The sequence below is a fragment of the Symphodus melops genome (genome assembly GCF_947650265.1).
Source record: "Symphodus melops genome assembly, chromosome: 23".
NCBI classification, from domain to species: domain Eukaryota; kingdom Metazoa; phylum Chordata; class Actinopteri; order Labriformes; family Labridae; genus Symphodus; species Symphodus melops.
Genome location: NC_136713.1, coordinates 5,283,089 through 5,297,730, shown reverse-complemented (window position 1 = coordinate 5,297,730; position 14,642 = coordinate 5,283,089). Strand labels below are relative to the sequence as shown.

The window sequence follows — 14,642 nt, the reverse complement described above, 5'->3', positions numbered from 1 at the left end:
CCTCATTTTTGTTACAGATTGTGTTACGAAGAAGTGAAAGGAAAACATGTCTGCCTGCAGGACTGTACTATTTATAAAAAAAAAATGCACATCAGAGAAAGGCAGACAGCGTTTGTGTCTGTAACAAATGCAGTTTAAACACTACTTTTTCCGGAAAGCAAAAGAATCACTTGATCAGTCTTAAAATCAACAGTATTGGGATCCAGAGGTGAAACACACATTAACACACAGCTGCTCCTCGAGAACTACAAACAACCTGAAATCACTACAGAGTTATCAAGTGCAATATACAAAATTCATGGCAAAGATTAACAGCTCACTCACACTGCTTTTTCCTCCTCTCAACATCTCCCCTGACCTCTAAAATGTCTTTAACTTCCCCTTTTTTCACAAGTCCTGACCTCAAAACAATGAAGTAGTAATTTATTTATAGCTTTACCTTTTTACACTCAAACAAAAGTCCAACTACCAGGCTCAAATATCATGTTTAAAGGTATAACTGGCCAAACCTCTGAAAGGAAGCTAGGAGAAAGGAAGAATCAGCTTGAAAAGAAGTCACTCATAAATACTACACTACTTTCTGGAGATGAAAGCATATCCAAGTCTCAAGTAAGACTTCATCCAAATTATAATTGTTCAACAACCTGCTTTGTTCATGTGCTCACACTTTGACGCTTTTTAAAATACGACATATTGAGATCTCATCTGGATCCTTTTTGTTGTTTGCTGGATGAAAAATGCAGAAAATGTTTAAAATAAAAGTCTTATATTTGTAGCAAACAGACACCCGTGCGTTGAATGTCAAAGCTGTGCAAGAATGAAAACCCGTCTGTAAAACACAAACCAATAACTGTTTTAAAACATCTCTTCAAATACTGAAAGCTAAGACTTGTCAAGTGCATTTTCTTCTAAATCTAAATTGTGCTTTTTTTTGGCGTGCACACTGAAAATCTCACAGTCATGGTTTTTACAGAAATCTGTGGTCAGAAAATCCACATGACGTTTTCAGAAATGTGACTTTGGTGTTGAGAACTCGTGAACTCTTTCGGTAAAGTTCATTCTGCCTCCCCTTCCCTGTTTTTTGTGCAATTACATGCAGGACCCAGGTGTCACGTTGGGATCCCATGTGTTATGGATCTGTTTGATCAGTTTCATGTTATTTGTGGTCAATAGTTCAAAGCATTTTTTGTGTTTGCGATGGTTTGTGCAGTCTATTTTTTTCCTCCTCCTGTATGTTTTTGTGTGTTGAGGCGTGAGTGTGATTTTGATTTCCCCCTCTAGTGAACTTTGTTTTCTGCGCTCACTTTCACCCTTTCATTGTCAGTATTTTATTTTTACAACTTGTAATTGAGTATATATTTTCTCACTAATATATACTTTACAGAAATTAGACTCGCGTGAAGTATGATGTGCACTTGTTTTCTTTTCTTTTTCGCATTAATGTGGGCTAGGGATAGTTTGTCAGAGTCCATCATTTTGAGATTGTTTGGACTTTTTTTAATGGTTTGATGTAAGCAGCATTTTTTTGTAAATATTGTGAAACATTACAGGTCATGCAGTGATGTAACATTTTGAACAATGTTGCACAGATGTTTAAGATATTAAAAACATGGTCACTCTTACTTGAATAACACGCTGTGCAATGTGTTTTTATGCTCCTAGTTTTTTCTGTCCTGTATATATCAATTACAAATTATTATCAGCTTTAAAAAACAGCAGGGAAGTAAAAAGGCATGATTTACCAAAACTGTTGATATAAAGCAGTTTCTTGTCTCATACAGCCCTCTAGTGGGCAAAAGCGAGATCACACTTTAATCACAGTTAACTCAGTTTATTTGAGAATGATATGGAAATGATCTTCTGCCCAAAACATGATCCAAATAACCACCTTTAGGGACTTCAGGGTTCAGCACACACACAAAAAAACCCTCTGCAAAGCTTGAGACAGATAAACATTTAGGATAACAAAATAAATTACTAAACAACAAAGTAAAACACCTTTATGATGAGACACATCTACAGCTGAACACTTTTACCAGTCTCCCAAAACAAATGTAAAATCGACAGATTCTTGCCAAAAAGTCAATGAATCAGAAGCGAGGCGGAAAGATTGAGATTTAACTGTGTCAGGTGGGTCCCACAAAACATCACTAAATAATAGTAATGATAATATCTAATTTAGCTGAGTAAAACTGTAATTAAGTAAACATTAAAAGTGTATATCCTGAAATAAAGAGGAATAAGTGGATAAAATAGTTTTGTAAGAAGATAAATTAGTGTTAGTTTGTGTGCGCGTGCACAGTGCCTCCTTCAGTGATGGTGGTGCTGATGCAGGGAGCGGGCACGCGCCTTAGAATCGTGCAGGGCTCGCGCTTGCGTTGCAAGACAGGACGATGCGGCTCTCTCTGCGCGTCCTCGCCGAGCTCTCCCTCACCGGACCGGGCAGCTCCCACCGAGTCCGCCCCCGCCGTGAACACTCATAAACCGACTGATTGCTCCGCTGGTGTTTGTGCTCGACTGTCCGCGTCCTCGCTGCAGAGGGAGGCCTGCTCGACCTGGTCCGGGTCCTGTTAGAGGGACGCAGCGCTGCGGTGGATCCGGTTCGGCCATGGCGCAACCGATGACACTCGGATATCGTCGGGTTGGTTGAAGGACGCGTTGCGCATTGGATAAAGCGAGTTGTCTTTGCTGCTGTGAGCAAATCAGGAAGCCTGACTTTTTTCTATTTCAGTCCATGTTAAAGTAGATCTTTGAACTCACTCGGTCCAGGACCCAAGGAGCATCTTCCAGGCCCAGGAGAGGACCCTCAACCACAGTTTGGTCACCATCCTGCACAGTATAGCCTGATCCTTGCTTTTGTTTTCTGCCTGTTTATTTTGTCTGCTCCTGCATCTTTTTTTTTTTTTTTTTTTTTTGGAGGTGTGTAAACAGAGACAGCAGCAGCAGCAGACATGATGGATGCTGCAGAGTGCGGGGTGAGGGTGATGTGCCGCTTCAGGCCCCTGAACGAGTCCGAGATAAACCGAGGAGACAAATACATCCCCAAATTCAAGGAGGAGGACACGGTGGTCATCACGGCAAGTCAAGATGTGTCCTGTGTGTGTGTTTGTGTGTGTGTTTGTGTGTGCAGCTGAGAATACAAACACTGCAGTGAGTGAGAGGAACAAAGTCACCTGGAGCTGTGCAGAGAGAGGAAGCCAGTTCCGCAATAACAATATTGTCCTTTGGTAGATTATAGAAAGTCATCACAGCAGCAGCAGCACAATTATCTCACAGTGTTGCACAAAAATAAAGGCGTGAAATATTAGGAGAAACTTTCAGTTTTATAGGCTTTTGCATGAGGCTTAAATCGTACTAAATACATCCACAGTACGGTAGCTGCAGCGTGAACAGTTTTAGTAAAGGATCCTTAAAAGAAAAACCTTACACTACCCATAAACTATGCAAATATGCATTAAAATACTTTAAATGGCCTTTCATAAATAACTTTATTAAGTTGTGCTGCAGCATGAGAGGCTTCTGCTTGTTCATAAAATCTGTAAATAATGTGAAGCAATAACATGAGCAAACTGGACATTTCTCTGTGTTCATGTATTCTGCTGCTCAAATATAAAGTTCTTCTTGTTTAAATTCATAGACATTTAGTTTTTAGTCTTTCTTAATGAGCCAATCAGGAGCAAGCTGTGTTGTGATGATGTGTGTAAAAAAAAAAGAAAAAAAAGAAGAAGCCCTTAAAGGGTGTATAAGCTGCTCAGAGGTCAAAGGTCACACCTCCAGTGACTCAGCCGTGTTTGAAATGTGCTGATTCAGGAGGCGTCGCTTCTTCACTCGGTGTGTAGGTTTAGAAACAACGCTGCCTTTTTGTGTGCAGTGTGGCCAGGACGTCGATAAGGCCTCGTGTTTGTGTCCCACTCTCGGGAATCCGTGGTGGGTGGAGCTAACAAATAAAACCTCACACTTACTGCAAGAACTCGATGCACTGTACGCCATGTCAATCTTACTTCCTTTTCAAGGACTAGAGAGAGCAGTCTGAAGAAATTTAAATGAATTTTAGTCTTCATACAAATGTTGAAGTTGTGTTCTCGTCAGCAACCGTCTGCTGCCTTCACCTGAGAAGTCCTAGATTCTGTTTTTTCCTACCTGCCATTAAACATAGCAAAATAACTCTGTCCTTAAAAAACAAGAAAAGAAAAATCATTGCATAAAAACAGAAAAAAATCCACCAAACAGGTGAAGAGACAGAAACCTTGTACAGAATAATGATGCTGCTCAGTCACCGTGGAGCATTCCTTCTGTTGTTTTACATCCCAGGAAGTAACTCCTGCCATCCATCAAACTGCAGGAACACGTCACTGAAGCTGCAGCCTCCCATTCTGCTCCAGTCAGGTCTTTTTTCTTTCTTCATCTCGGAGGTTCAGACGGGTTCAGAGTGCCGCTGTTGCTCCTCGTGAGTGCTGAGAGACGCTCTTTGCAGGAGTGATGCTGCTTTAAAATCCCCATGAGAGACGGAGTCATGAGTTTGATAAGGGCAGGACGAGTGATGGATGGTCCCACTGGGGGATCCTGGAAGCTGCTGGAGCATTCAGGACGTCGAGTTTGATCACACCGGAGGGCAGTCCATCAACTTCATCAGTATTTGTAATTAGTATCTAAGAGATACTTGGGGTACAGAGGGATATTACATCAATGATAGGTGCCATGATCTCCTTCTTTAGTATCATTATGATTGCACATTGTGATTTATTCCGACTGTCACACAAATGTTCCCTCTACGTCCTCCGACAAAAGAAAAACTATTTGACAATCATCAGAGTTATTCTGCATATGAGCATGTTTTGAAAAGATGTAATGCATTGCAGTATCTTTGTTAATGTGTGCTGTGTTGGTTCGAATCAGGCTAAACCGTACGTGTTCGACCGAGTGCTGCCTCCCAACACGTCGCAGGAACAAGTGTACGACCAGTGTGCCAAACAGATCGTGAAAGGTACGAAGGTGGAAACGTTCTTCTGATGTAACTCTAATCTATCATAGCTCAACACTTACTTAATCTCCCCCCCCCCCCCCCGTCCCATGGTTTATCCCTCAGTGTGATTTTACATCATAGAAAAGAGGACAGGGTTGTCAGCCTTATTTACTGATTGGTTTTAGTCAGGCTGTTGTTGTCAGTTGTGCTGCTCCAGGCGGCTGATGAAACAGGTTTTCAGAGATGATGTAGCCTGCTCAAAAAAATCAAATACACAGGTGTCAAAAATCAGCAACAATCATGAACAGACGTGACAGGAATAAACGAAAGGATTTAAAGACTTGGATTTGGTTTTGCTGAATTTTAATAGCTAATTTGAATGTCATGAACAACCTGACTCGGAGGAGGACACATCTGATGTTCTCCCAATCTGAACTGTTGTATTTGTTAGTGTGTAATGATGTTGTTTTGTATTTGTATGTTTGGCTGCTCGTTGTTTTGTGTCTAACTGTGTTCCTGTCTAGTCCAGGACGCTCCTGAAAAAAGAAAAAAAGAGATTTTTTTTATTTTTAATGACTTTCTTACCTGCTGAAATAAAAAGAAAGCGAGGACTCAAGAACTGAATTAGAGTGATATAAGTGGGAGGAAGATAATGCTGAAATATTGATACAACTTTTACTCATATCATGAATATTATTTGCTTCCATGCTCTTTGTATTCACAGGGAACACATCTATGGCAGTGTAACAGTGGTGGCAGTTGTGCATCAAAGGTGTTTTTTTGTTTTCTTCCAGATGTTCTGGGCGGTTACAACGGGACCATCTTCGCCTACGGACAGACGTCCTCCGGGAAGACTCACACCATGGAGGTGAGACGCTCATCCACTTCTGTGGATTGGTAGGAACATCACAGAGTCGATGAGTGATGACTGGCACTGACCTTTCTGTGACCTTTAACAGCAGGCATTGTGTAACAGACTTAACACGAACACTAAATCCAATCGAGATCGTAGCAGGACTCAGCTTTGAAGGATAAAACAGCTCATTCCCTTCAGATCTAATCGTCTGCAGTTTTTGCAGATAAGAAGTAGAATCAGACTCTCTAGCATCCTGTATTGTTTATCTTACGTCTCGATATCGTCTGATAGGGGACTCATCCACTGAGACAGCAGCCTGAAGCCTCGTTTTAATCCCCCGATCAGATCTTTGATGCGTCTCTGTTTCTACATTAATCCACACCTTTGAACCCTTCTGTTTCTCTCTAAACTCCTCCTGTAGACGTGTCTAATTTCATACTTTTAAAAGCATTAGACACGTTTGTTTGATATCCACTTATGTGTTCAGGGCAAACTGCATGACCCCCAGCTGATGGGAATCATCCCTCGCATCGCCCACGACATCTTCGACCACATCTACTCCATGGACGAGAACCTGGAGTTCCACATCAAGGTAAAGAGGGATCAGTGTGTGTCACAGAGGAAACCAGCAGAAAAGTCAAGGCTGCGTTAAAGGCAGAAATCACAGCTAATAAGTCAAAGGACACGTGGAAATTAAATGTATATAATCTCTCTTTATGACTTTATAATTCCAGAAGTCTTTTTGTTTCCTCATGTTGAGTGTAAACTACAAGCTGCTGGTTCCTTATTTGTATTAGTTTACATACAGCTGGACAGACACATCGACACTGAACTGAAGATGCTGCATAAAATAAACACGTAACAGTATCTGCTGTTGTATGTTTCAGTCACTTATATAGAAATGTTTTTGCTGTTCAAGCTGTAAGAATGTAACGCTGTTGAACACATTCGCTGCAGGTTTCCTATTTTGAAATCTACCTGGACAAGATCCGAGATCTGCTGGATGGTAAGATGGATCATTGATCTGAATTTGACAACATTTAAAGAGATTTTCGGGGACTGTTGGAGTGTTTTATGTGACGACGTTTGAAAGAAGCAGCATGTGACTTTGGTGTGCTTTGCTTTGTTTCAAGTGTCGAAGACCAACCTCTCTGTGCATGAGGACAAAAACAGAGTGCCCTACGTCAAGGTCAGGACCCTCTCCTTAAGTTCATATTCGCTGGTCAGACACAGAAATTCATTTTGTGAACATTTAGCTTTTTGGGGCAAACTTCAGCAAAGTCAGATTCCTGATCTCTGTGAAGGTGGCATGACTCCGGTGAAACAACTTTGACTGTTTGTGTATCAGGGGTGCACTGAGCGCTTTGTGTCGAGTCCAGAGGAGGTGATGGACGTCATCGATGAGGGCAAATCAAACCGACACGTGGCAGTGACTAGTGAGTATCTTTATCTCTGTGTTGTCTTCACAGTTTGAGTTTGCATTTTAAATCCTTTCTGTTGCTTTGTCTGATAACAAGTGAACGCCACGCTGCTGTTTTGTAGACATGAACGAGCACAGCTCTCGCAGCCACAGCATCTTCCTCATCAACATCAAGCAGGAAAACATGGAGACAGAGAAGAAGCTGTCGGGGAAGCTCTACCTGGTGGACCTGGCGGGCAGCGAGAAGGTCATTGTGATGCAGTGTGAGGAGAACTGTAAAGTGTTGTGAATGAAAGGGTTAATGTGAGGTCTTGTTTGGTTGAACAGGTGAGTAAGACGGGAGCAGAGGGAGCTGTGCTGGACGAGGCGAAGAACATCAACAAATCTCTGTCAGCGCTCGGAAACGTCATTTCGGCTCTGGCTGAGGGAACAGTAAGACTATCTAACATACAAAAAAATAATCTGAATACTTGTTCCAATGTGATTTATGAGACGGGTATTTTCACTTTTAGAAAACACATGTGCCGTACAGAGACAGTAAGATGACTCGGATCCTGCAGGACTCTCTGGGAGGAAACTGCCGCACCACCATCATCATCTGCTGCTCGCCGTCCGTCTACAATGAGGCCGAAACCAAGTCAACTCTGATGTTTGGACAGAGGTATCTTATCTTATTATTATTTCTAATAACAGCAAGCTGAATGTGACACAGTGAGTTCATTGTTTTGTAGAGTTTGATGGTTAATTGTGTTGTTTATGTTAAATCCTTCTTGTTGTTCCTGTTTGGTATGATTTAATGAGATGTGTTGAGAGCGGCCTGTTGTGTTTGTGGTGTGTGCAATAATACAGATCCATGTGTAACGAGTGTCTCTGTGTGAGTGCTCACAGTTTGTAGTAAAGTGTGAATATCAGGGGGCGACTGATGAATGATTAGTGTGCAGCCATCTGAAACAGACTCACATTGAAATGAGATTTCCAACATTGCAGTACAACATGCAACGCTCCCTGTTATGACCTCTGCAGAGACGTTCTGGTAATGTCATTAAAGTGCATGTTACGAGTGTAAACAGCTGTGTGTCACCTGGTCTAGAGCCAAGACCATCAAGAACACGGTGTCGGTGAACCTGGAGCTGACCGCCGAGGAGTGGAAGAAGAAATATGAGAAGGAGAAGGACAAGAACAAGAGCCTGAAAACCATCATCCAGAGGCTGGAGGCTGAACTGAACCGCTGGAGGAACGGTGAGAGAAGAAAACCCCACGTGTTTTAATCCTACTGGGTTATCTTTGAACATCAAGCTGTTTAGTATTTCCAACCTTTTGTCAATCAAAAAACAGATGTAAGATGGAGCTAATGTTGGGACTAGAGGCTGTAAGTGTTCCACAAAACCGTGTGACTATGATGCACATTTGACCTACAAAGCAGTAAAAGTCAAATGTCAATGTAGCTTTAAGATCGTCCATCATGTTTACTTGTTAAAAACACTGTCAGGGGCTTCTCACTGTGTGGTTCTGTCTCTCTTCCTCTGCTGGTCGCCTGCAGTGACTCATCTCCAGCTTCACTGTTTTTTCATCCTCTGTTGCACGCCTTCTCTCTCTCTCTCTCTCTCTCTCTCTCTCTCTCTCTCTCTCTCTCTCTCTCTCTTCACTTTCCTCACTCTCTCTCTTCTGTTGCATATTGTATTTTTATATTTTGAATCCCCTTGCGGATACTTGCAGATAGAACGCCTCCTCCTTCGCAGCAGATCAGCACAGGTGCAGCCTTTATAGCCTTCAACGTGAATAGACACACACACATGCACACACACACACATTTTGCTGATGCAGTGTTTTTGATCTGCTGCTCACGCCATATGCTGAGAGATTTCAACCGAGCAGCTCTTCACCATTTCACTCCCTCTGGTTTGTAGAGGAGTTTTTGGTCAGAAATCGTTCCAGTTTCTCCTCCTGTCAGAGTCTTACTCCTGCTCTGTGTTTCAGGAGAGGACGTTCCTGAGGAGGAGCAGCTGAGCTCCAAAGATCAGAAGAGCATCGAGCCAAATGACAACACTCCCATCATCGATAACCTGCCGCCTGCCGGAGGAGGAGGAGTGTCGGTTACCGGCGACGAGCGGAGCAAATACGAGGAGGATATTAGCAACCTGTACAAACAGCTGGATGACAAGGTGGGGAGGGAACTCACACCTTTTCTTCAAGACTCAACATTAGAAAGACAACCTGGCTGATGAAAGATTAAAACTAAATACAAATGCTTTGATTTTCTGAATTCTTATTATAACTATGACAGGATGATGAGATCAACCAACACAGTCAGCTGGCTGAGAAACTCAAGGAGCAGATGATGGATCAAGAAGAGGTTTGTCTCTCAGCCTATGAAAAGGAAAAATACACATCAAGTATTTTCATCTAAGAGTGGATTTCATGAGGATGAAACTCACTCTGACCCCACGTCTGTCCCAGTTGCTGGCATCTACACGTCGCGACTACGACAAGATCCAGGAGGAGCTGTGCCGGCTGCAAGCGGAGAACGAGCTGGCCAAGGAGGAGGTGAAGGAGGTGCTGCAGGCGCTGGAGGAGCTCGCCGTCAACTATGACCAGAAGAGCCAAGAGGTGGAGGAGAGAGATCAGGCCAACCTGCAGCTGGCAGAGGAGCTGCAGCACAAGACGGTAAAGACGATGAAGGGAAGGCACCTGAAATTCTGCAGAAACACACTGATTGTTTTACGTGTGTGTGTGTGTGTGTGTGTGTTTTGGACAGGCGTTGCTCACAGCGGTGCAGAGGGAGCTGAGTCAGCTGCAGGAGCTGAACGGTCTGCAGAGAAAGAGAGCTACCGAGGTGCTCAACCTGCTGCTACGAGACCTCACTGACATCGGCGCCATCATCGGCACCAGTGACGTCAAGACGGCTGTGAGAATGAACTCACATTTATACACACACACACACACACACGTCTTTCACACTTAGCTCATCTGTAACCTCCGTCTTATCCTCAGTCCTCAGAGTCAAAGGGGAACGGCTCAGCGTTGGAGGAGGAGTTCACCGTGGCTCGGCTCTACATCAGCAAGATGAAGTCTGAGGTGAAGTCTTTGGTGAACCGCAGCAGACAGCTGGAGAGCACGCAGGCCGACACCCACAGAAAGATTCAGGCCAATGAGAAGGAGCTGGCGTCCTGTCAGCTGCTCATCTCCCAGGTAACAGTCACTTTTAGCTTCAATGCTCCTCCTCCGCACTCACTTGTACCACTTAGTTTGTTAAAGATCTCCTCTCTGTACAGCACCAGGCGAAGATCAAGTCTCTGACAGACTACATGCAGAACATGGAGCAGAAGAAGAGGCAGCTGGAGGAGAGTCAGGACTCTTTGACTGAGGAGCTCGCAAAACTGCAGGCTCACGGTCAGAACAAAACAAGAAGAATTTATCATATATGATTGATTCCTTTTCAAACATCTTATCTCACAGAGTTTTTCATCTTTGTCGGTCCTCAGAAAAAAGACACGAGATGTCAGGAGAGGAGAAGGAGAAGGAGGACATCGGCAGACAAGAAGGAGACGAGGACATCAAGGTGAGGAGAGTTTTAGACTTAAAAAAACCCACAGAAACACAGGTTGCACTGTCTTTAATCTGTTTCTACATGTCCAGAAAACTCTGGAGGAGCAGCTGGAGAACCACCGGGAGGCTCACCAGAAGCAGCTCAGCCGCCTCAGGGACGAGATCGAGGACAAGCAGAGGATGATGGACGAGCTCACAGAGTGAGTCCACACAGTTGAGGGATTTATTTGCAATAATAAGCTGCTTCAATTAGAAGAGCAAGAGTGTATTGACACAAGCAGACATGAAGATTAAGTCGTCTTCCTCCTTTCAGTTTGAACCAGGGCCTGTTACTGGAGCAGGAGAGGCTCATGACAGATTATGAGAAACTGAAAAATGAAGAGCAGGAGAAAGATGCCACACTACAGAAACTCATGTAGGTACCAGCGAACACATCCTATGGATCAGTATGTGTTACAAACTAATCCACTTTTTCTGTGCAGATTGTTGAATGATCAGAGGGAGCAGGCCAAAGAGGATCTGAAGGGCCTCGAGGAGACCGTGGTGAGTTTCAGACTGAAACAAAAACCAAACCCAGGAGGAGAGTTCTCTGATACATGGCCGCTGGTTTGAATCATTTTACTGCAAATGCTTGAGCATACACGTCCTCTGAACTACCTGAGCTCAAAGAACAGGATGCACTCTGTCCTGACTGAATCTCAGAGTCAGCACTCTAACATCATTAAAACACTTTAAAAACCACCACAAGTGCATGTTTTCCAGCTGTAGAGCCAGATACCTGGGTAATGCTTTTCTTTTGGACACTGTCAGAAATAGATTCTTATTAAACTCTTCAGAAAGGTTTGAATCCACGTCCTGTGGGGTCCCGAGCACATCTCGAACTCCCTGAGCTAAGCAGCATGACAGCTAGTTTTTATTTGTAAGAGCTTTTCAAATGAAGAAAAGCAACAACCAAGCTGTGTTTCTGAGTGTTGATGAACAGCTCAGTGCGTAGAGAGTTGGCACACTTCAGTCCGACAACTGAACCGTCGTTCTCAATCGTTTTCTCCTCTCTCAGGCCAAAGAGCTGCAGACTCTTCATAACCTGCGCAAACTCTTCGTCCAGGACCTCACCACCCGGGTCAAGAAGGTACTAGTCCTGTCCGCTGTGTGTTTATCAACCCTTCAGAATAGGCTAGATTTACTCTTGACCTTTGACCTGTGACCTGTCTGTGTGATTCAGAGTGCAGAGCTCGACTGTGAGGAGGGACTCGGAAACGTGGCTCAGAAACAGAAGATCTCCTTCCTGGAGAACAACTTGGAACAGCTCACTAAGGTCCACAAGCAGGTAAAGACCTGAATCTGTGGCATGAAAAACACCACAAAGGGGTCATAACAAACCACATATATTTACAAGTCAAATAACGTAACCAACGAATCATGTAAAGAAGCTTGTGCTAAGTTACTTTTCCACTGCTGTTATCAGCTGGTCCGAGACAACGCCGACCTCCGCTGTGAGCTGCCCAAGCTGGAGAAGCGTCTGCGAGCCACGGCGGAGCGAGTCAAAGCTCTGGAGAACGCCCTGAAGGAGGCCAAGGAGAACGCCATGAGGGACCGCAAGCGCTACCAGCAGGAGGTGGACCGCATCAAAGAAGCTGTGCGGGCCAAGAACATGACCAGGAGAGGCTACTCGGCACAGATCGGTGAGGTGGACGTTCACGTTCACGACTCGGGACGAGACAGAAAATAATTACATTCAGTGAATTAACCATTTTGTTTGTTTGTGCTGCAGCGAAGCCCATAAGGCCGGGACATCACCCGCTGTCATCGCCCATCACCAGCTCCATCAGAGCCGGAGGCGTCTACAGCCACAACTAAAACCACAACGGCAAGTTCAACTGTGAGTCATCTGAAGTGTGTTCAGGTTTCACTCTCTCCTGCAGCCTTCTCGTGTTGCTTTCATACTAACATGTATTCAAATGTGTTATTCCCTCCCTCAGACAGACCATTAACAACTCAACGCATGCCCATCACCTCACCTGGAAACCACAAGCCCCGCCCCTCCCACTGGAGCACCAATGGGAGGCCATCACAACAGACTGTCAGCACTCAGAGAAGCATACATCCCCGGTGTAAATACTGTTATGTGACTGTATTTAATTCGCTGAATGTCGATGTCAGAGGCCTCGTTTAAGAAATGTTCTGCTTGATGTCCTGAATTTTGATTTTAGGAACAAATATTTTACCCCACCAGTGTTTGAGATTTTACTGATCCCAACTCGTTTCATTTATACTGATGACTATGCGTCCTGTTGGATCTTTTATAAATCAGGCCCTGAGCTTCTGTGTGAGGGAGGAACACTTATTATTATATGAAAGATAGCCGGCAGGATTTTAGATGATTTTCTTTCTGAGATTTAAATGTTTCAGACTTCCCGGAGATTGAAGAGCTGAGGTTGATCTTTACAATATACTTTAGTCTTTAACCAGCATTTATTGATTTAAAGAAATAGTTTAACATTTTAGATAATAGTCATATTCATTTTCCTGTAAAGAGCAGGATGAGAACGTTGATGATGCTCAGCTGCAGAAAGCTGCTCGCCTGGTTCTGTCATAAGATGAAGGTAATCTGCTCAAACGCCCTCTTTCATTCTGTCCAGACGTCCCTGCACCTGGACAAGAAACGCCCCAGCACAAAACCCCCCAATAAACCAAAACTTTGACTTCAGAGCTGCAGGGTAGGATCTGTTTCACCTGAGAAACCAGCCAGGTTAGCAGTTCCCAGTCCTAATGCTAAGCTAACCAGATGTAGCTTTCTTTGTAGCATACGGACAGGAGTTTGGTATCAATCGCCTCGTCTCACTCTAAACTTAATAATTTTGAATCTGTTTACTTTGATCGTTGACGCTCATCATCAAACACTTGACTGTAAGTCTTACTAAAGAAGCGGGCCACCTGCAGAGATATTGTTCGGTCAGCGTTAGAATGTGTTTAAAAAAGCTTTAAGATGTCCAGATTGATTGAGAAAGGCTTTAATTAATTGAATGTTATAATGCTGCTGTACACATGGAGGATTACTGTATCTTTACTGGAGTCCTGCAGAGACACTGACCAGCCAATCAGGAGATCCCAGGACTCAGAGGACAGTTAAACTGGGAGGTTCAGGAGCATGAAGAAGGACGTTTTTCAATCAGTCTGGTAAGCTCCTGATCAGCCAATCAGGGACCCTAAAAACACAGATGGTGACGGAAGAATGAATTCCCCCTTGAATTAGAAACACCTGTTATCAGATCAATCTGTGGGGAGTCTGTCTGTCACTCTTCCACACCTCGTGCCTTCAGAATAACACAGTTCAGCATCCTCTAAATGTTCCCCTTTAACCACAGATATACGTACGACCTGTTCTGTGCTGCTTTCCTTTGTGCTGCCACGTGAGCATGTTCCTGAATGCACAATATTTTTCTCCCCTATCCATGAAAGCTGTGATACAAACGACAACTTTTTTTGGCAACAAAGCATCAAGATTGTTGCCCTGAATGTTGCTAGAGAATATCACATACCTGAGTTGGGGGATTCAGTGTTTTTGTTTGTTGTTTGGAGCGTGCAGGACGGCTGAAAACGATGTATTCATGAATGTATCTGCATGGACTCGAGCTTGTGTTCACAGCATGCTCATGGGAGGGAAAGATAAGGAGGATTTTTCTGACCTTGGAACTTATCAGGATGTACATTTAGAAATGTGTTATTTTAGTTTTGATTGGCTGTGGAATCATAACTCTTAATATATCTACGACTGATGCAATTAAAGCCAATAAATATAAATCTATTTAACTTTCATCATCTCGTCTTTTTGGGGCTTAAAAAAAAGACAGGATTCA

General features: G+C 43.6%; 1 protein-coding gene across 1 annotated transcript; it reads left to right on the top strand.

Moving 5' to 3' along the window:
* The first annotated feature begins 2,298 nt into the window (after positions 1-2,298).
* Positions 2,299-14,601, top strand: LOC306818516 (kinesin heavy chain-like). Its single transcript, XM_079336143.1, has 26 exons — positions 2,299-3,077; positions 4,897-4,984; positions 5,758-5,831; positions 6,307-6,411; positions 6,777-6,825; positions 6,953-7,008; positions 7,168-7,255; positions 7,362-7,486; positions 7,567-7,671; positions 7,752-7,900; positions 8,330-8,478; positions 9,217-9,401; positions 9,524-9,592; positions 9,697-9,903; positions 9,995-10,144; positions 10,231-10,428; positions 10,512-10,629; positions 10,722-10,798; positions 10,876-10,985; positions 11,099-11,200; positions 11,268-11,328; positions 11,843-11,914; positions 12,008-12,112; positions 12,251-12,467; positions 12,557-12,664; positions 12,765-14,601. Exons 1-25 carry the CDS (start codon positions 2,952-2,954, stop codon positions 12,640-12,642), a joined length of 2,871 nt encoding a protein of 956 aa, XP_079192269.1. The 5' UTR covers positions 2,299-2,951; the 3' UTR covers positions 12,643-12,664; positions 12,765-14,601.
* Positions 14,602-14,642: the final 41 nt, after the last annotated feature.

Coding starts and splice junctions, on each gene's coding strand:
- LOC306818516 (XM_079336143.1), top strand. CDS start 2,952: ATGATGGATGCTGCAGAGTGCGGGGTGAGGGTGATGTGCCGCTTCAGG. Junction 10,145..10,230: donor CCAGTGACGTCAAGACGGCT/GTGAGAATGAAC, acceptor TCTTATCCTCAG/TCCTCAGAGTCAAAGGGGAA. Junction 11,201..11,267: donor GCCACACTACAGAAACTCAT/GTAGGTACCAGC, acceptor TTTTCTGTGCAG/ATTGTTGAATGATCAGAGGG.